The following is a 23,226-nucleotide window of genomic DNA, read 5'->3' as shown; positions in this document are numbered from 1 at the left end:
AAATGTTAATGTGGAAATCCAGAATACATTTTTAAATCATATCACGATCATGTAGAATAACTAGGTAATAACATTTTCTTATTCAGATAAAGTTGAAAAACTTCATTTTGTGAATAAACAGGATAGCTTATCCTGCAACATTAATTATAGTTTTGGGCCATATCATTTGCATGTATTTTGAATAATTATTTAAAGTAATTGACTTCATATACTGACATCTTACTTCAAAACATGAATATACTCTTATCTGGTGCAAAATGCAACCGATAAGGTATTGATTATTACACTCTGTACTGTCCATTTTGATTTCAAAGCTCACGTGGCTCAGAGCACATACAACCTCAGTCTGTTTGTTCAACATTTTACTAGAAACTTCAGAATCTGGTTTACAGTGGACAATTCAATAGTTCTATAGTTGTGAAAGTAATTACAAAATGATCAGTAAAGTTAATTCGATATCTTCATAACTCATAATTAAAAGCTATAGTAAGGAAAGCCAAAGCTCCATTGGACAACGAAATGAGTATCAATTTTGGATAACGTGAATAAAAGTGTCTTGAACTAAGAGAAAACCCTAATTCTGATTAATCTTATACATAAGGACATGGCTCACTCAATTTTATCCATTTTTAATTGTTTTTAGAATTAAAAGTAAAATCAAGTTTGAGTAATCAAATCTAATTTGAACCTGTCTAGACCTAAACCAGTTATATGGATAGCAATGTGCCAATTATACACCCAAACAATAAATCCAAATTTGGTATTAACGTGTTTTCATAACATCTAGTTGCATTATTCCTTAAAATATAAAAGGTTTTTCACATTTTGACAGAAAAGAGGCACAAAAAAACCAGAAAGGACACAATCTGATTTTTGATAAATATTCCAAATGATTTTCAAATTACTTTTCCATCAAAAGTTTGAGAGCTTTCCTAATGTTACAGTATTAAATAGACAATGGGGTTTTGATAAAGTTTCAATAATCTAATTATTTACCATGCACTCAATACATTTGTAACATTAATTTTTCAGTAAGTGGTGAAAGCAAATATGCTGCTGTGTACAATGCTTACAATACCTTAAATTATAAATAAAATTAATTTTGTTTGGAGTTATGAATGTAGAAAGTCAGTAGAAAGTTATACTTTAATATAAAATAATTGATTAGTTAAGTCCATTATCAAAATTGCCTTGGCTACAATAAATTAGAGTTAGGCTTTTAATCACAAGCATATATATTTATAATGCGCAAATGTTTTTTCCCCATCAGGTTTATTAATTTTCACTTCATTTATCCTTGTGCAATGTTGGTTTTATACAACTTTTGAAATTGTTTGGCATTTTAAGTAATTGTATTTTTATTGTTAGTAGAGACTACAATGTCTACTCAAATAATGACAAGTGTAATACTCAAAACAAAATTCGATATGTTCTAGTGAAAAATCAGTTTGCCAATTCAACATTTAAAAACTGATTTTAAAAGATTATGGCCAAAAATTCAGACCTTACTAACAAGATTTTCAGAAATTTATAGAGGCTCTAACAGCTAGTTGTTGGTTTATATTTTCTTAAATTTTAGAGGATAGCTCCCCCATTTCTAATTTTTTTTTATATAGAAAGCAAGATTGTAACTTGTTTATGCAGGAGCATTTTACTATTTTGAAGGCATGTTTTATGGATTCCAGCATTGAAACATTACAATTAGTTGAATTAGTTTACGTTAATTGAAAGTTGACAAGGACTGAACAAGCCAGTTTACATTTTCATTTGAAAATGAAAAATTATATCACCATTTAAAAGGCAGTACGTTATTAAAAGTTTAGATTTTATCAGTTTTTGATAAATTTCAAAATAAAATATCTCTGGTATTTAAAACTGTTTCTAGTGAATTTGATGATTGTTGGGAATACAGAGAAAGCCTTAAGCAAATGTAGAGAGTTTGAACCGACGATTGGTAGAACAAAGATTTAAATAGATACCACTGCTACAATGAAACATATTAAACTAGTTTTTCTACAAAGTGTCAGGTCTTGGATGTTATAATCTGTTCATACTATATTAAGTTTGCGCCAGGCAATTTTTGGTAACATATTTTTAACAATGCAGCTCAAACAAGGTCCTACTTTCCAGTTGCCCCTCCCCCCATTTTGGATCTTCCTTTATTTAAAGTAGAGCATTGGTGCTCGAATTGATCATTTAATATGGTAACCAAATTAAGTCGATATTTTAATATTTTTGCGAGCTTTCTGGAACATGTGAAATGTTTTATTTGCTCACTCCGCGGCAGTCATTTTCCACGATGCAACAAACTATACAGTAATTATATAGATTAAATATTCAATCGGATTAACGATAGCTTTTCTTGGCTTGAAAATACAAATAATTTACAACATTTTTTTAATTACACCAACAAATCACACCTTCATATGGTTTAGAACCAAACATGCACACCCTTTACTCCAAATCGACATATTTTAACTTTGCAAGGATTGTTAGAATTTTCCAGGAAAAACTGTTAGGCAAACGGAATACAGAATCGAAACAAAAGATTTAACAGGAGCTAACGTGAACGAAATGCGTTTTATTTGCACGTTTTAGTTCAATTTTAAATATATAAAAGCGTGATATGCGCGAAAACGCTGCACATTATCTAGTCAATTAAAGTAGACAGCTTTAATCATGAAGAATGATCGCAAAGTACAAATTCATCTATGAACGATTATTTTCTTTTTATAGGGAAGCTTCCCCTCTCACGCCGGGGGAATCGTTAGCTTTGTCGCTAAAGGGCGATTTAGCTTTAAACAATTTTAAATCGGCAATACCAAATTTCTTACGTTCGCGCCTGCCAACAAAGAAAAGGAAACGGGTTTGAATTTCGGATGTAGATTTTCGTTCGTTCCGAACACTTCCGCCAATAAAGTCGTGCAATGTGAATTTAGTTAACTTTTTTTACTTCCTTCGCTAAAAACGAAAACACTCCATTTAAAAAGAAATCTGCACGAACGACGGCTCAAGCACGAGTTATTACAAAGAGATCTGGTTCGCTAATTTAACAACTTACTCCAACGCATCTGTGAGCAAACGTTAAAACCAACCACCTTTCAAATACAAAGACCTTTAGTTCCAATATTTTAAAACGGCAACGTTGTCTTGTGTGAACAACAGTGAACCGGGTTCTTTAGCTCGAATAGAATGAGAAAGCGGCGAAACTGCTAGAACTTTCAAAAGATCTTTTTCGACTAACATTTCGATGCAATAATGTAATTATCTTTTTGGTGGGTCCCACCAACCCCCCCCAAATCTGGGGGAAAAAATGTAGCTTACAGATTTTAACATGAAAAGTATTTACGCCTTATTTATTAAGGAGCAGCCATTGCAACGCTTCGGTTTTGATGGCGACGCATTATACATCTCCTGTTACACATCTCCTGAACGTGGTGTCCTTTCTACATTATTCAGCTTCAACGGGGAGGGGAAAGCACAGGATGAACAGATCACTACGAAAATACACTACCCTCCCCCTCGCCCCCGACACCACCAACCCCCACCACTGGTAACTCGCGCAACCACCACATTGAAGAACTGCAGCAGTCAGGAGAATTTTCGCGCCATCGCCCTTGTAAATGGAAGCCTGATTTAAACCAATGAATGAACTTTGTAGGCAGAGAGAAAAAAAACTTGGTCAGTGGTAGCGAGGCTGAAGACGCTTGATAGGATCCAAGAGTCGGGCTGTGTGCGAATGAGAAGGCGGAAAGGGGGAAGAGGGAAAAAAAAGGAGAATGCTCCAACAACTGTTATTCCACAATCAATATGTTTCTCGGATTCACGGAGCAAAACTTGTCCCTCCCTCTCTCTCCCAGTATCATTGAATAGCTGGCATTCCTCACGTGAGAAGTTGATGTATAGTTTGACCACGTGGCTCATTCAGCCGGAATATTCAGGGATTTTTTGGAGCTGCATTTTATTCAGAGGCGGTGCTATTAGTAACGTAGTGTGACATTTTCACAGCCTGTTTGCGAAAGGGGTTTTGGGGGAAAGACAAAAAATAGTTTTTTCTCTCTTTCTGCAGCCCGCCATTCTAGACTGCTAATACTACTTGTTCTGGGAATTTATTTTATCATCGTGTTTATTTTGTGAGAACTCTTTCACCCCCCTCCCATCTTTTGTATTTAAATCGACCGATTATTTCTCCAAAGGGGAAGATAAAGGCGGAAAGATCTTTGCTTTTTTTGGAGTTTTAGCAACATGAACAAGCTCTATATTGGGAATCTTACCGAAAACGTAACCACTGTGGACTTGGAAAGTCTGTTCAAGGAATGGAAGATTCCCTTCACTGGACAGTTTTTGGTGAAAACTGGTTATGCTTTTGTCGATTGCCCAGATGATAACTGTGCTATGAAGGCTATAGATACACTGTCAGGTAAGCAATTTAATCCCGTATACTCCAGTATAATCTCAAATTCTGAGGCAAGTAGTCGTAAACCTTGTTTGGTGAGAGGCCTAAAACAGCTCCTTGCGCACCAGTTTCGCACAAAACTGACTCGGGGGGGGGGGGGTGGGGGGAGGAGGAGGCTCCTCATTCCCGAGTGTTTGAGAAATACCCATTTGCAGGAGCACTGCTTAAACGGCACTTTCTTCAGGCTTTTCGCTGAAGAAATTATTAATTTTAATTTTAAACTCTTTTTGGTGGACCCGGGTGTATCCTGTATCTGCACGCGGTCTTTTTCCCAATTTGTTAAATATTTACAGTGCTCAGTGGCTTTGGCAGTAACTAAAGGAAGATGCATTCTGTGCAGGATGCTTTATGATTTACTCGTTCCTTATTAAACTAGTGGAGCTGCACTGGGTTTAAGACAGTATTGGAGAATTCAGCCCGTGTTGCTGCACCTTCTTGGTATTTGTAGGCCTTTAACAATCCAGGCGGCACCTCGGAGCCACCATTCAAATCAATGCGCGCCTGGGAAAGGAGCACGCACTTCAGTTTTTATACTATTAAAAAAATAGACAGAAACGAAAGCTCACTATCAAAAAACCATTGACAATATCAGTGTTATTTTTGTTCGTATCGTCCGACAGCGCGAATGCGTTTCTAGTCGGCCATACTGAGTCCCAAAAGTGTCCTTTAGGACTCGACCACTAGAAACATGGCTGAAAATTAGGCTACAGAACAATTGAGACCACGTCTTTATTTTTCTCCCCCCAAAGTGTACTTGTTTACATCAGTTTCGGGATTGCAGTTGACTGACTCCTTACATTTACACCGAAATTTCTTGTTACCCGGATTCCGAGATTTGTAACGTAGTTGCCTTGCAAGTTGTTGATCAGACACAAACTTAACGTTGAGGATCAATGCACTAAAAACGGTCAATTTTAAATGTTTTTAAGTGTTTAACACACCGCCTTGTATTTTATGTATTGCCTCAGGTAAAGTGGAGCTGCACGGAAAATCCATAGAAGTGGAGCATTCCGTTCCTAAACGACAAAGGTAAAAGGTTTAATTCGTGTCAGGTTTCTATCCGAACAGAATTAAACTAAAAAAGACTTTCTATTGATTATATATGTTTGGAATTAAGTGTTATGTAAACCGTACGAGTCTCTGGACTTGGTGTGCTTAATTTGGCATCTAATTACTGTCTGAACTTGGTACTTTTTATGTCTATTTTGGGGTTTGTATCTTGTTTATAGTTAATCACTTGTGTTTCTTTAAATTGCTCGGGAATTTGATTAAAACTGCATTTGATTCGAGAAGCCAAAATAAGTTTTTAACTAAAACTAAGACCTGATGCAGTATTTCTGAGAAGTTTGGGCGTCAGCAGGAAATGATCTGAGATGTCTTGTATTCTGCTAACCGACAAGCACGTGAGGAGTTCTCAATTTAAGAGCAAAAAAAAACGAATATCACAATCAAATGTTTCCTCTTGTACACGAATGTAGGTGAGATGGTGTGATATACAAGGAAAGGTATGTTCTCAGAGGCGGTTCACTTAAACGCTAATGTGCAATCGATTATTGGTCGCGTTTAAAATTAAATGCTATAGGATTATTCAAAAATGCTGTTTCCCAAATATATAACTGATGGACTGCATCTAGGGGTGTTAAATCTTCAAGTGTTGGAGTTAAACATTAATTTTTCAGTCTTTGGGACCGTTTTGACCGTCTTAAAACAAACAAGAGTTAGAGTAATAGCTTTAGAAAGTAATGTCAACTGTTGCATTTTAAAAAAAAATAAAGATCACCATTGGTTTAAACGTTCCATATGAATTTTTACAAGTTGAATTGTTTGTGATGGGATATTGTACCAATTTACTGCTTTTATTTTTGACTGGGATATGATATCTTCCTCTAGTGTTTTTCCTCTGTACAAAAAATGTTGAATACATGATTTAAAATGAGAGCAATTTTATCTAATCTTCAAAGTAAGCCTCCACTCTTTGTGCTAAAGCTTATAGTTCAATGTAATTTGACTATTTTCTGTAGAGTCCTAAGGTTGCTGGAAATGCTACGTTTTAAGAGATATAAATGGTTGAATGGGCAAAATTCAGCATGGGAGGGCCTTTAGGTAGCTTCCTGTGTGATGACTCTTTTCCTCACCCCATTCTTCCACATTAGTGTAGGTTGAGTTCAAACTACTTTTATTCAATGCCCTCTGCATTTAATTAGTGCAACATGACTAAATTATCAATTTTCAGTACTCTTCTATTTTATTTGCAAATCGCCCAGGAATTTAAAATATTTCATGTTCAGGAGCATGAAGATCTGCATCCAAAAATTATGTAACTTCACGAATGATGCCATTTAAAACTAGATGTAAAATGAGACTGATTTGTTTAATGAATCATTTAATGCTTTTAAAGTAACTTCATCTAGCTCTGAATGAAAATTGGTTAGTAATAAGTTTTTCCATTTATTTAAGCAAGTTATTATGCTTTCCTAGCATAGAGTAGGAACTGTACAACTATTCTGATCATTTTACTAATATTTTGTATTAAGGTTCTTGGTTTAGTTTTGATTGAATAGTTGTGAACCAAATTAATTTCTTAGTTCTATTCTTTTGTGATTGAATTGTTCTTTTAAATCATCAGAAAATGTTAGTTCAATCTTAAACATTGAAGTTTTCAAGGATATATACTGTCAATCTTAGTACTGATTTTACCATCTGCTTGGTTCTAAATTAGCAAGATTAAAAACAAATCCGGATCTGTAGTATCAACTGATGCTTGTAATTTTAAATTTTTGATTCTTGTCCTTGCATCACCTGTTTAAAATTTGTGCCCATTTTTGTTTTGGTCTGGTTTAAAAGCCATTGTTTGAGTTATAAATGAGCAGTAGTGTTTATGAACTTCATATGGCTAAATATGTTCTGAAATGTAGAATATAATGTGCGCCTATTTGAAAACACAATTATCATGTTATATTTTCTGAAGCCTTAATTTTAGGTAATGGGTGTCCCTTTATTGCTAGTGCACAGTTGAAACATCTTTGCACAGATATGAAAATGGACATATAATTCTGGCATTAATCACCAATGTGCATACTAAAAGGGTGCAGTCTGCAGTCTCCTCGGAGGCCATCTTGAGTGTCACGTTGGTTTAGTATACCTTGAATCTGGATAAAAAACTGTGTTTAAAATTGCTATTATCACTCATTGGAGCCCCCCAGCACTCCATTCATTAAAATAAACACACAAATACTGGACATGATGAAACAGTCTTTTCTGGAGACTTTATTTCCAGAAGTGAAACTTCACATGCATGTAAACAGGCACATGCAGGGCTCTATTGGCAGGTAGTGTGCTTTTGTAGTTTGCAAAAACAGTTTGTGTTTGGCCATGTTTTGCATTATACAGCTGGAGTTCCATTAGTGCTGTAGTACAATATAATCACAATTGAAAATAAACATCATCTTTAGCAGTTCCCATGTTGAAATTAAAACAATTAAATGAGTAAGAAAGAGTAAAAAATTTCAGAAGATTGCTTGGTTTCCAGAAGTTTTTTTAAAAAATCTGGTCCAGTAACGTGAGGAAAACTCTGGTATCCTTTTGCCGGCCTCAAGGTCAAATACCAATCTTGATGAGTTTGAAGTCGATGTATGAATTTCAGTTGCCCTCTTTGGAGCAATGGAGGGAGACTTTATCTTGGGTGGTGGTGGTTGGGGGAAGGGAAAGAGTTAACAATGTCAGTTCTATCTCAAGTATAATCACCATTTGTTGAAGATAAAATGATGGGTATGAAGAAATTCTTGGGCCAAACAATTGTGCCCTCAGCTAAATTTGTGATAAGGTACTTGCTGATTATGCACATAGAAAAGAAGTTCAGAATATTTGAAATATGTATATCTCTTTTCCATAAGTCCAAAATTGACAGTTAATATTTCATTTTCTGATTATCTGTAAAAATATTCCATATTTAAAGGGGAGACCTTTAATTATGTTAAAGATGCTATATAAATGCAAGTTGTTGTACATGTTGAAAAGCATTATGTGGATTTGGGGTTTTTAACCATTTAAAAAAAAATTGAACTCATCTAGGTATGCTGCCAAAATACTGTCAAAGAAAAATCAGTTTAATATTTGAAGAATTGTTTATGTAACTTCCTTGCGTCCATTGGGTCTGATTGATTTACATATGAAATCAATGACTGTGGAATAAGATTGATCAGTTAGTTAACTTTACTCAATAACTTTACTTTGGCAGTATTTGGAATCTTGCATATGTACCAGTACAGGAGCCCACCCAGTTTGCTGGTATGTGAATTCTGTGAGCTGTACTTAAAGCCTTTCCTACACAAATATTCACTTTGGTCCGAAGGACTGAATTAGTGAACATACCTTTTGGTATTTGCATTCTCTTTACTTGTTTTGTTTTGTGCAATTTATTTTTTTCAAACTTTGCTTTGTGTAGGAGTTTATTAGATCTCATCAGCAATTGCAAATGGGCAAAAAAAACTTGCTTTACTTATAACAGACCAACAATTGATATATGCAGCTGTTTCACCCTGGTCTTCCTGCTCAGTTTTCATCAATGCACAATGTGCATATTTATCCAAATGCCAGAGTCCTGCATTTTTTTCATGTTTCAAGTTGGGAAATTCAGTTTGAATTATCTAGTATTTTTTCTCTCTTGTGACTTGATGTGCATAGTTGAGCAGCAAGTAGCTTCCCTCGTTGTGTTCACATTGCCTCGAGGTTTGGAGGCAATTGAGTGGGGTACTGCTAATCCACATCCTCATCACGTAAAGAAAGGTCAAGAGGTGGTGTTAGTAAGGGTTTCCATAAAGTTGTGTTGAGGCCAGAGGACCAATCAGGACAAAGTGTGCTTAATTTGTTATTCAAAGTGAAATTCTTGGGCCCAGCAGTCACTGCATTCCAGCTCGCGTTGAACGTTCAGAACTGACGTGGGTACGCCCACCATTGCAAAAGCGACCTTTGTACCTGCTGTGAAAGGCAGGTTGGGAATATGGTGCCATAGAGCACTTAGTGAAGCGTTAAAAGGATGAAAGACTGCTCACTGTTATTGGAGAGGGCATGGTCAAAGCTTACTTGGTAGAAGGGTGGGAGTATGTAATGGGGGAGGGTTAAACCTTTTAAGATGTCTTTTAGGCCTCGTGTGATTATATGCTTTTAAAAAAATTTTCAAAATGCACATCCAAACAATACATATTTATCAGATTTGCAGGTTTTTTCAATTAGCATTTGCAGGACAAGCTGTTACTAGGAAGAAATTGAGACAATAGATAACCAATGATTGTAACTCACTTAACTTTAATTCCCAACTGATATTCTACTCATACATACATACACACTTCCCATCTCATTCAAACTTGTGTATGTCTCTCTCATTTTGATGTTTGTAGCAGAGTTCTATAGTCTTTGCTTGATATCACAGCAGCTGGTGTCCAGTGGACGATGTACATGCTCGCAATCTGATTATGCAAACAGCCTGCTGTCATTTGTTGTGCAATGGGCAGTTTAGTTTGGGGGGATGGGTGCAGATCTGACACTTGCACCTGGGGTTAAAATCTGTCTCTTCAGAATTTTGATAGTATTATTCATATAACTATGTGAACAAAGTATTCTCTAAACAGTGCTATTTATTTTCCTGGAAGGAAATTGTAAACACTTTATTTAAAAAAAACACTTGCTTTGTGTGCATCTTGGTGAGGGAAGCTTGAGGCCCAAATTGATTTGCTGTATCTGTAAAGTAATGAAAAATGTCTGTGAAGTGGGTGTTCTTTCCTCTGTCTAGGGTTACTTCCTCCTTGACCTCTGACTACAATCAGTGAAGAGGGCAGCCATTGCATTCTAGGCAGCTGAACTGCTTTTAATTGTTGAATAGTACTATGCAGGATGTCTGTGTGGCTTCCTACAGCCACTATCTATTTGTTGTTTTGTAGCTATTTTGGGGTTAAAATTTTGGAAATAAGCTTTTTTTTGTCATATCACTCGTTTAATGCTGTTTATGGCACATGTTTAAGTCTTAAGTGTGGTAGAAGTGTCCATGCTGTGGTGTAGTCTTAGAGCAACAATTTGCTAAATGCAGAGAGAATGGTCAGTATAATCTGACAAGTTTGTTCAGTGTAGTGACACAAACTGCTTAACAGCTCTTCATTGTATTTTAAGACTGGTTTCATTGTTCACCTTGTATGTATTTTATTTTCAATCTGGTGGCTTATTTCCGTTACAAATTTCCTACAGTTAACTTTAGTGTTGTCTTTGAATTCAATGAGACCTATTTTAGACATAGGTTTTAAAAGTGCATATCATAAGTTTCAATAGTATGCAGTCACTTGTAAGTTTAACCATGTCTTGGATCTAATTGATCAAAATTATTTTTAGGGATAGGGCAATAGAAATTGGATCAGATTCCTGGATCCAGCCTGACTGCAATAACATCTCTGTGGAGGGTTGCTCATGTGTGGTCTAAAGTTTTGATTTTCCTGAACCACCTCTTTAACACACTTGGTCAAATGTCTTGGGTTTTCTTTCAAAACTTTAATATTAATCTATCCTAGATTTCTAAATATTATTTGGGTTCAATTATGAAGGTTTGCATAAAGTGATTTTTAAACCATGAATAGGGTACAACTTACTAATTGTTTTCCTTCTTGGCTTAAAGGAAGCTGTGGAGAGATTGCATACACTGAGGACATCTTTTGAGTGACAGGGGATCAATTTCCTCATTTGTACCAGAAAGCAGGCAAAAACAAATGTAAACTATCTTTTCTGGGTATTTTCACCTTTACAATGTACCCATGGTAGTCATTCCTATATTGTAGGAATGAGCAAATGGCTACAATTAAAATAGCTTTCATCAGTGAAATTTTTGCTTACCAGTAATAAATGGTATGGCTTGGTTTATTAATGGCTTTCTCTTACAAACGTAGGAGTGGCTAATCTTGGTAACAATTTTGATTTGTCTGTTATTAACTACACTTCACTTGAAGCATGATCCTGTGCCTTTCCTAGATAGTTGGAAAATGTGAAAAGGTTAACACTTACTTATGGATTTGGTGTTACTGTATTGCAGTCAGTTGCAAATGTGATTCTTTTTTTTAAATTTGGAAACTATAACAGTATCCAAATGAATATTTCCACTCTGAACTGGTAAATTAATCTAGGAGAGGCACATGATCATGCTTCAGGTAAAGTGCAGTTAGTAACAGCTTCACCAAAATCTATATGAATCTTTTGAAATACCTAGTTATTTTTGTGTGATTGTTCATACTTGACATTTCTGAAAATTGATGTGTTGCAGTGATAAAATAATATTTCAAAGCTATTTAGAACAAAATTTGTGGGATACAGATTGTATGGCAATATGGCTTACATTTGGAATCCTCCTGTCATTTTAATATTTTTAATTCCGTATTGAAGTTGCATCAAAATCTAATTTAGAAATCTTCCAATATACAGCTGTGTTTTGGATATTTAGTTCAAATTGAATTGATAAGCCATATCTGATGTGACACAGGACAATGAAAGCATGTGTTGATGTTCTTTGCTAATGGAATATGTAATAGAACAGTTCAAAAATTAATGGTGCACTACAGAAAAGTTTGTAAGCATTTAATTACAATGCAACTTTAACAATTATAAAACTGAAAGCCAGAGTGTAGCATAAGTTCTAACTTCTGCTTGAGTTTATTTTATAACTGTCTCAAGGTTGAGTGTAGTGAGCATAGCCACATTCTCTTAACCACTGAAAATTGTCTGGATCCATTTACCTGCCTTTTCTGTATCTGTTGTTTATACTGTATGTGCAGTATACAAGGGCAAAATTCTAAAGATGTGGAACCTGGTTAACATATGCGATATGTTTTGGTATTTACTAAAATTGAAATGATACTGCTGTAGCTACTTGAGATGTAAATAAAGAGTATTTCCTGTAACTTTGTAATCATTAGAATATAAAGCATAGTTAAGTGGCATTCATCATGCGTGGTTTGGATTCCTGTACACCACATACATTCTTTTTACAAAAGGCTGAAACATGAGCTATGTAACTTCATTTAACATTCGTCTATGTTCAGAAATGTGATTTTGTTCTTGTACTGATTTGATAAACATCAATGTATTCAACTCTTCAGGCTCAATTTATTGACTGCTAATATCAAGAATCTCAAACTCTGGGAATCTGCGTGCACAAATTACTGTACTTATTAATACTTGACATGGTCATTTCACAAATCAAAACTGGATATATGGCTGTGGACTTGAGGCAGCAAGTTATATAATATTAAAACCACAAGGAAATGGCCATCTCTGACACAATCCAATTGTAAAAATGTGATTTGTATGTCCTTTCCATACAATACAAAGATGGCCAATTTACCAACTTTCTAACGATCTTTTTCATTTGCATAACTTAATTACACTGGGAATGGATATATAGTCTACAAGTTGTTCAGTCTTATATTTTATACAAGGTTGAATTTTTTTCTTTTTTTAAAAAGCCTAGATACCTCAACTTGATTTAAGACCTGTCTCTTGTATGTAAAACTCCACCTTGTAAACAATGTTACACTAAAATGAATAATACTGTATCTAAAAAAAACTTAGTTTTTAGCAAGCATCTAATTTAAAATAGTTGTATCCATTGAAGCTTTTGTTTATAGCAAAAAGATCAGCTTGAAGTTATCCAAAAGTACCAGCTTTGTAGTGCAATAAAATATAGTTTACCATTCACTTGTAACTCCAGTGTCAAGAATTAAAATGGATACTAGTTTTAGAAAAATTTTAAATTGACGGGCTGTTTTAAATGTGTCAGTGCAGTGTGAGACAACGTTTTAAAATGATCAATTCTGCATCTTTGGAAATGAAGTGACGTGAGTTTTGATCAAATTTTAAATTGTAATGTGCAAATGATTTTTTTTTTATCTGACTACTTGAGTTGCATATTGCTTGAAATCTTGCAGAGGTGATAGAGAATGTAAAGGTTTTGTAGGTAAATTTTGTAAACCTATTAAGAATGAGTCATTAATACAATTCAATCATAACAGCTGCTGAGAACTTAAAATAAGCATTTCAAAAGTTGATGTGCTGCTTTCCTGAATTTGAAGTTCCTTTACAATTCGTCTGCATGTTGTAATTGTTCAAATCCAAGGTAAAACTGGAATTCGCTGTTGTAATTCAAATTGCTAGTCAGGTTTGATCTATTCCTAAATATTTAAAGATCATCATCTAACATGATGCTTAATATGATCAAGAAATACCTCTGATCAAACAGACTAATGTAGAAAAATTCAAATGTTGGTGGTAAAATAAATTTATGTTTATGTCAAGCTTGTTCATGTGCTCAGTTTCTCCTCCCCTATTGAAAACTTTGCCTATTCCCTTCCAAAACCTCTGCCTCTCTTTCCTCCTTGCAGAGGCTCTCCAGACCCTACTTCTTTACTCAGGCTTTTGGTTATCTACCCTATTGTGTGGCTCATGAGGTTTTTTTTGTTGATAGTACATCCCAAGGTGTAATATGTTTTAAGTGTTATATAAACACCAGTTTTTGCTCTTTATGCCAGGGTATGATTGCACTAGGCAGTTCTGAGTACCTCAACATTAGCCAGTCAGCACTTGCGCAATCAAATAGGGGAATCTCAACTGAACTTGATCTTGTCCCTAGCAAGGATCACCTGATCATGTTTGGGAGCCAGTTTACTGGCTGTTCTTCCCCTCTAAACTAGGGGCACTAAGATTTTACTGCTGCTGTGGGTAAGATTACGTAAATCAACCCAAGCTACTGATGTACCCAAGACTTCCTTAAAAGTTGGGTGGGTTTACTGACTGCTTGATTTTAAATGTTTGCTCTTCATTTTAACAGTTAAAATGCATTGGTTGAAAATTATCTTCATTTTAAGATTTAAATGCTGATCACATTTCTATAGAATAGCTAATTAGAATTTCTCAAATTCAGACTGCTTCAGAATGGTGACTTTTGAATTAAAATGGTTGAAAGTATCCTTTAAATCGAAAGGCTTCTTGGGACATGGGGCAAATGACATGGTGAAAGTTGTGTACTGATTTATGAAGTTCAGAAAAAAATATGCAGTACACCCATGAACTCTTGACTGAAGACTTAAAATTATGAATGAATTTATTTAAGCTCTTTGAATAAAAGGAATTTGTTATATTTGCCTAATACAAATAAACTAGGTATTAGAGTGTGAAATTTAGTAATACATTCGCTAAATGTTCATTTTTCTGAACATTTAGAAAAATGTTAAAACATGTAAACGTGGCATTAAGGTTTAATTTCTTGGTTACATTTTGTCAAATTTTGTTAATACTCCTTTGAAGTACCTGGAGATGTTTGACTATTAATTGTGCTATATAAATGCAAGTTGTTAATGTAGGCGTTAGTTAACCTAAGAAGTGACTGTTGGGTTTCTCCTTGTTGTAAACTTTTAAAAGTTTTGAATTAAGTTTTATAGATACATGATTTGCTATTAAAACAGACAGGAACATTTGCACACACCATTCAATAAGTGGCCCATTTTTAGCCTTGAAGTGTTCTTGGTTCTTTAAATTTCTCCCTTTCAACCCCATTTGCTACTTGTTGGAGTAAGATTTTACGAGTGTCTGTTACTCTTTAGCAACTTGTTTAAGTGGGCATTGTTCACTTGAGGCCTTTGCGAGGCTATTCTACAATGGTGGTAGATGGTTGAAAATATAGCTCACCTGACTTTGTGCCAGTGCTACCCAGCTCTATCTAACACGATCATAATTGCAACAATAAGTTGCATTTTTTTTTAGTGCCCTTAATATAGCAAAACACGCCAGGTTACTTCACAGTATCGATCAGGATTTGATTAAATGAAATAACGTTTCCTCCTCAGTCTAATTTCTGCCCAATAATGCATCCTTTTGTGACTGTACTTTGGCAAGTTAATCTTCCATGCTATCTTTGCAATGCAACCACTCCATCAACCTCCTCAGTCATAATTTATACATTCCTTTATAGCTTTGCAAGTTCTGCAGCCCATACTCAGCTCTCCAGCCCATACTCCTGATGTCCATGTACTAAAATCACTGGAGCTAGTGCACTGGTATGAAAAGTCATTAAGAAGTTTAACGTAATGTTGGCCTTTATCTCAAGGGATGGAATACAGAGGGGAGCTAGTGATATTTAAATTATAGAAGGACTTGCCCTACCTTGAGTATTGTGGTCAGTTTTGGGTGCTGAATCTCAGGAAATATATATTCACTTGGGAGGTGTAGGGAGGATTCACTGGAATGAGGGTCGAGGTTTAAATATTGAAGTCACATTGCATAAACTTTATTTGTATTCTCTTGTGTTTAAAAGGTTGAATGGTGACCTAATAAAGATATTTAAAATGGTAGAGACTCAATAGGGGTAGATAAAGGGAAACTTTCATCTGGAGGAGGAATGCACAAGAGGGCATAGAGCTAGGTGACGAGCGACAAAATTAGGAAGCACTTTTTCCCCACACAGCATAATAGAAACCTGGATGTTCTGGCACTCTTTCCCCACCCCCACAGATTAATAGACATAATTACGTATGGGTATCAAAGGATATGGATAGACAGCTGAATGGAGTCAGTGGACAGTTGCTTTTCGTGCTGGAGGACAATTTAACATGGGTTTCCCTGGGTGTTTATATTAAGACCACTGCTTTTCTTGATCTTTATTAATGACCTACACAAGGATGTGCAGGGCACAATTTCAAAACTTGAAGAATTGTGAACTGTGAGGAGGATAGCGATAGACTTCAAGAGGACGTAGGCTGGGCAGACACATGATAGATGAAATTTAATGCAGAGAAGTGTGAGGTGATACATTTTGGTAAGACGAATGAGGAGAGGTAATGTAAAATAAAGGGCACAGTTCCTACAGGGGCTGCTGGAACAGGCAACTGGGGTATATGTGCTCAAATCATTTGAGAGTGGCAGGACAGATTAAGATAGTGGTTAATAAGGCGTAGGAGATCCTAGGCTTTACAAATGGAGTAAAAAAGCAAGGAAATTTATGTTGAGCCTTTACAAAACACTGGCCTGGCCTCAACTTGAGTATATCGTTTCCAGCCCTGGGCACTATACTTTTGAGACGTTATTAGTGAGGGTGCAGAAAAGATTGTGTGGCTCCAGGGATGAGGGACTTCAGTTACATCAATAGGTTTGGAAAGCTGGGGTTACTCTCCTTAGAGCAGAAAAGTTTGAGGATTTTGATAGAACTGTGTTAAATCATGAGGGGATCTGGAACAAGCAGTTGAACCAGAGAACACAGATTTAAGGTGATTGACAAAAGAAGCAAAGGTGACGCAAAGAAAAACTTTATGCAACGAGTGGTTAGGATCTGGAATATACTGCTTGAGCGATTGGTGAAGATAGATTCAATTGTGGCTGCTTTTGAAAGGGAATCAGATAATTATTTGAAGAGAGATTTGCAGAGCTATGAAGAAAAGATGGGTGTGGGGCTAACTGAGTTGCCTTTGCAGAGAGCTGGTATGGACATAGTGTGCTGCACCTTCTGTGCTGGCGTTCAGATTCTGAGGAGTTCAGATCAACCATGATCCAATCTGAGTAGTGGAAAAGGCTCAAGGGGTGGAGTGGCTAACTCGCGTTCCTATGTGACTATGATCTCTTGTGGATTTTAACCCGTGCTCACTGCAGCCAATGTGGTGTAACCTCCATCAACCTTGGCCTTAAATTTGAACGCCCTCTCAATCCCTTTGCATCGCACTGCTCACACTGCTTTCAAAAGGGCCTTCGAAAGCATGGTGCAAAAGGTATATTTCAGTCACCTCCCTAAAATTGACCCAACAATAGAGCTCCTTAGGATATTTTGCTGCTGGCCAGGAGCCTTGTATTTTTTGGGGATTGTCTATATGGATTATAGCAATACATTGTGAGAATCTTGGCTTTTTATTTCTTTCCTCCCCCAATCCCCACCCTCACTTGGCAAACTGGGAATTGGCGAGCTGGGACTTACTTGGCGTGTATAAATCACTAATTAACCAAGATAATTTGCAGGTTCATATCGAAGAAAATTGTTTCTATTCTTAGCTTGGTTTGTGCTTATTGAAGTTAGGTTTTGTGCTTTCTAATTATAGGTTTTCCTCACATATTGTTGATCATTCTGATGTGTAACAAATTGTAAATGTGTGTAAAATTTTACGAGTCAAGATCAGAGTATGATCCTTAATCTTCATTTCGATTGCAACTTTTCCTTGTGTGATTACAAAAGTTCAATGTAAAATGGTTCCTAACAAATGGGCTATTAAATTCTGTTCTGCACTCTCTAAATTTGAATTCTGTTTTTGTAATTTTGAGTTTGGTATAGATTTGAAACTTCGAATGTTCTGATTTAGTTTAATGAACTTGCAGATTCTATTTAATTATATTGTAATCAAGAATTTTTGGATGCTGTTTATGGTATCCATATCGAAAGTACAACTTTTGAGTCCAGGTTGAAATCAAACTTTATTAAATTGGCCAGTTGTAATCTCATGGCTTTGATTTGTTTAATTCAGATTTGAAAACACTTGTACTTGAACATTGATACTTCAAGCTCCTTTTGAAATTAAAGATAAGTGTATTGCTGAAATCTGTGGGGGACAGAAAATTTGAACCAAATGCAAATCTGCATTTCAGCCAATAGCAAAACTTGGAAGAATGGAAGCAGGAGAATTTGTCTTCTGCATGTAATTTGATCAAATTGATTGCAACTTCGCATCCTATTTACAAAATTGAAGTATGAGAAAGGACCTTGTTTCTAAAACTTAAGTAATTTGGCCTTTCTAATTTGAGATCTCCTTTTGAAAATACAGAGAATCTAAAATAGACCACATTTGGAATTAAATGTGATTGGTTGAATATGGCCATAATGAAGTTTTTTTTTCTAAACTTCAGGGTGCTTAACATAAATGTCAGGCACCAAATTCAATAATTCAAAAACATTTTAAACTTTAAAATTGTTCCATTTCCAAGTCAAACAACCTGTGTAGAATTGGTTCCAACAGTTATGTTGATTTAATTACCTTTTGGTAGAATATGCTTCTACTTTAAAAGATCAAAAAGTCTTTGCCATCTTTGTACACCTTTCTCCCCTGGAGAGGATATAAGTGGAAAGGGGGGAAAAGCTAATTTTCCTTTTCTCCATGGTGCGCTTCATGATCCGTTGATGACTTGAAATTTAGGTTCTCTAAACTCAATGCTAAATTAAATTCCTTCATTCACTTTTTTCACAAAGCTGTTTTTACACAAGTTTAGTGTTCAGTTATGTATTTAAGCAATTTATGTCTTCAAAACTAATTTCAAAGCATAACCCCTCAAATCCTGGAAAAAGGCAGAGAGAACCAAGGAATCAGACAAATGAATTGTTAAAAATAGGACTAGTACAAGTCTTTATTTTCTTTTAAAAAAAATACATATATTTGATTTTATAATTAGGGGGTAGAATAATAAAAAGGATCATTTTAAACTGCATTAATTTTTGGCAGTGCCTAGTTTTTGATGTCCTACTTGGGGCTGGATGCCAAGACCATTGGAGGTGTGCAGAAGAGATTCACTAAAATGATATTGATGATCAAGGAGAAACTGTTTGAGGCAATCTGATTTTCAAAACTGGAGTTTGATAGAAGTATATAGATCAAAATTATTTACACTGATTAAGTTGGTAACCAGAGGCCATAAACTTAAGGTATTTAAAAGAATTAAGCGATGTTGAGAAAATCTTTATTTTATGAAGAGAGCTACAAAGGCAAGGAATGTCCTACAGGAAAACTGGTGGAAGTAGAATGTATAATGGCTTTTTAAGAGAGAAGTTTACAAGGTGGTGAGGAAAGGTCAGGGTAAAGCAATTTGTGGATAGCTCTTTCAGAGTTGGCAGATGTGTGGTGGTCAAAATGGCCATCGCTGGTGTTCTGTTATTTGGAAAATGAGATTCAGAAGAAACCCGATGAGACGCTTCAAAACTTATGAAGAAGTCCAGTCGGGTAGGTGTTTAAAAAAAAACGGTTTCCACTTCTGGATGAGGCCTGACTAGAGGCGCAAAAATAAAAGATGAAAACAAAGATCAAATAAAGAATTAAGGAGGAATTTCTTTTCATAGCATTGAGTGTGTTGAACTTGTTGCCACATGAATTAATTGAAGCAGATAGTATTGACATGAGGGGAGGTTTGATGCATAATAAGGGAGAGAGGAATAGGGGCTAGTGGGAAAGGTAATTTGAGAAGGAGGAGGTTTGCATGAAGTATAAACATTTGGACTAGACCCCTTGGGCTAAATGGTTTCTATTCTGTACAATCTATTTGATTATGTACAGTTCAAGGGAGAAAAGAATGGTTCTGGACCCCCTGAAAAGTGAGAGATCTTCATGTAGGATTGAAGAGTGATGTAGAAGACAATAGGTTGGAGAATTCAGCCAGAACCTGCCTTGGGTGGACAACTGATGATGAACTATTAGTAGGGTGATCTCAAGATAGAGGAATATTTTAAGAAAAAAGTACCCATTTTCCTACTCTTGCCTTTGTTTGTAGCAAGGACTAACACTTGGTTCTTAAGGGTGCAAATTGATTTGCTCACTCTTGCTATACAAGTCTTGTTGTATTTCACAGAATTAATTGGTGCTCTCAAATCTCTACCTATGGTGAATTAATGCTCAGATATAAAGTCAACCTGTTCCAGCCCAATTTTGTAGAAAGCAAATTACCTGACTATAGCATGAGGTTTGCTGGAAATGGTATACTAGAAGAACACAGCTGCTTTCACCAAAGTTTCAGAAAAATGCTGGCATTCCGTTTGGGAAGGAAACTGAAGTTGCTATTCATTTTCAGAAGCTGCCTGTCTTATGTGTAACCAGGATACTTTGGCAATGCACTGTCTTATTGTAACTACTTTTGATAATGGGGATGCTATTGCTATCCAACAGAAAACGAAAGATAACCCATCAAGAGTAATTTTCCAAAGACTTAAGACTGACTCGCCCTTTGTTCAAATCCCTCCATGGTCTCCATATCTCTAACCTAAAACCCTCGGAAAACTGCATTCCTCCAATTTTTGCCTGTTATGCATACTCTACTTTGTTTGCCCCTTCGTTGGCAGCTGTTCCTTCAGCAGTGTAGTCCCCAAGTTGTGAAATTTCCTCCCTAAGCCCCTCTGCTTGTGCACCTCTTTTATTTAACGTGCCCCTTAAACAACCTGCCACTTTGAACAAGCTATTGGTTCTAATGCCTCTTTCTTTAACTGCGTGTCAGGTTTTGTCCAATTTCGCTCCTAGGGCATTATAGCACCTTTTATACAACATAGCATATAAATGAAAGCTGTTTCAACCTAGTCCCACTGTCTCTCTTGAAATGAGTGCCGTTCGGATTAATTCTATATGCATTGCGATTAGATCCTTGCTCAAGTCTGATTAGATGATGGTGGGGGATCCTACTCTATTACATAAAACGCATTAAAGTCCATACTGTAGAGGCCAAGATAAGTGTTTGTTTGGAGTGGGAAGGCAGCTGTAAATAGGAATAACTGTTATGCCAGGCCTGCTGTAGCTATTCTAAAAACTTCATCCATACCTTTGTTACCTCTAGACTTAAAGATTTTGATGTTCTCCTGGCCGGCCTCCCACCCAAATGAATTTGAGCTCATTCAAAAACTTGCTGCCCATAGCCTAGCTCTGGCCTGTTGAGCATCTCTGAAATTGTTCCACTGTAGGTTTCTCAAGGCACAGCCTCCAGGCCCTAAGTGTTGAAATTCCCCCTCTTTCTGATTTTCCTCTTTCTAAGACATTCTTAAACCTATCTGTTTGACCAAGCTTTGGATATCTGTCTTAGTATCTCCTAATGTGGCATTGTGTCATTTTATTTTATAATACCCTTGTGAATCATCTTGAAATGTTTTGCTGCAATTAAATAGGGCCTTGATAAGACCGTACTGCCCATCTATTGAGTCTTGAAGTGGGGGTACAGTCCAATTTGACCAAAGCATTGTCAGTTGAAGTGGAGGCATTATAGGTTTCAGCTGCTGAGGCAGAGGTTACTGCCGCATTCTCTGTCCTGCAATGTCACAGAAAAGTGGTAATCTGGAGATAGTTCTTCAGATTTCCATGCTCCGGTTTGGAGATTTTAGACCTTGTGCTTTGGTTATGTGCAGACTGTTCCCAGTTGTTGAAGTCAGTCTGACATGAAATGATATCTTGCTCACTTGCAGCCTTGTATCTTAGATCCGGCGGGTGTCCAAAACTGCTAGTACCACCTCTCTATGTAGTGCAACCTTTTGGTAGGTGACCATCATCTATTTTAACAACATTCCCAGAGAGCTGTGAATGTTCAGTTGCTCAGTATATTCAAGACAGAGGTTGATTAGTTTTTATTGGGGTTAGTGCAAGAAGGTGGAGTTGAGGTGGAAGATCAGCCATTATCTTATTGAATAGTGGAATAAGCTCAAAGGGTTGAATAGCCTATTCCTGCTATTATGTGAAGTTATATTAACTTAAGTTTCCACTTTGTCTTCAAAGCTCTGGCTGTATGAGATGAAAGTCTTGGTTTTTAGATAGAGAGAAATGAGATGGGGTGGGGTTCTGGAATGGGTTCCTCCATCAGAATACTAGTGGAATTGCCTGCCTCCTTTAGTGTTGAACATTTTTTCCCTCTCTTGGCTACCTTTTTGTTCTGTTTACTATGCTCCTCCATCCTCTATGTGCATGTTCTACCTTGTAAATCTTTTTTTTTGCGTCTCTTATTGTCTCGTCCTAAAATCACTTCAACCATTTAACCAATTTGCAGGTTATTTTAATTTACCTTTTTGTGTACCCTTTTCCCTTCATCATCTGTTTCTTTTAAATGCTGTTCACCTTATTTTCTAGTTCTGATGGAGTTTCTATACTTGAAGTATTAACTCGTGTCCTCCCCACTAGAGCTGAGTGTTTCAGATATCCAGAGCCTTTATTTCATTGACTTTTGTTTTATTCGTTCAGTGGATGTGGGTGTCGCTGGCTATGCCAACATTTATCACTCATCCCTAATTGCCTTTGAGAAGGTGGTGGTGAGATGACACCTTGAACTGCTGCAGCCCATGTGGTGTATGGAGCTGACTATCGTTTCTGTGGCCTCGTGGGACTCATCCAGTATAGTTAAACTTGAGATTATGACCAAAATGCGTAGCAAAAAATCCTTTTGCTTGTAACCTTGCATCGTTCACCTGTTTGAACATAACATAAGAAATAAGAGCAGGAGTCAGCCATTTGGCCCTTCGAGCTTGCTCTGCCATTCAATAAGACCATGGCTGATCTGCTTGTATTTTGAATTCCACATTCACAACTGCTGCCAACAACCTGATTCTTGTTAGGCAAGGGAATTAATCCACCTCTGCTGTAAAAATATTCAATGACTCTGCCTCCCCCACCTCAACCTCGCTTCAACCCTCAGAGAAAAAATTCTCCTCATCTCTCTCCTAAAAGGATGACCCCTAACTTTAAAACAGTGCCCTCTAGCCTGGACTCTCCCCACGAGAGGAAACATCCTTTCCACACCCACTTTGTCGAGACAATTTAGGAGCATATGTACTTCAATCAAGTCACCCCTCACTCTTCTAAACTTCAGTGGAAACAAGTCCAGTTTGTCCAACCTTTACTAACAAAATAACTGACTCATTCCAGGTGGCAATCTAGTAAACCTCCTCTGAACCTGTCTCCAATACATTTACATCCTCCTTTGAATAAGGAGACCAAAACTGCGCACAGTATTTGAGATGTGGTCTCACCAATCCCTGAATAACT

At 36.4% G+C, this 23,226-nt stretch overlaps 1 protein-coding gene across 4 annotated transcripts in view; it reads left to right on the top strand.

The window, feature by feature from the left end:
- The first annotated feature begins 3,940 nt into the window (after positions 1–3,940).
- igf2bp3 (insulin-like growth factor 2 mRNA binding protein 3) overlaps positions 3,941–23,226 on the top strand; it is a 157,487-nt gene continuing 138,201 nt past the window's right edge. For all 4 annotated transcript variants that reach the window (XM_078538885.1, XM_078538884.1, XM_078538882.1 and 1 more), the window contains exons 1-2: positions 3,941–4,420; positions 5,425–5,485. In XM_078538885.1, coding sequence (XP_078395011.1) covers positions 4,246–4,420; positions 5,425–5,485 — 236 coding nt within the window. In that variant the 5' untranslated portion in view covers positions 3,941–4,245. The remainder of the gene's footprint in view (positions 4,421–5,424; positions 5,486–23,226) is intronic.

This window comes from Cetorhinus maximus, chromosome 3 (assembly GCF_964194155.1).
Source record: "Cetorhinus maximus chromosome 3, sCetMax3.hap1.1, whole genome shotgun sequence".
In the NCBI taxonomy this organism is placed as follows: Eukaryota; Metazoa; Chordata; class Chondrichthyes; order Lamniformes; family Cetorhinidae; genus Cetorhinus; species Cetorhinus maximus.
The sequence above is the reverse complement of the archived record's forward strand: the minus strand, read 5'-3'. Positions and strand labels throughout refer to the sequence as shown.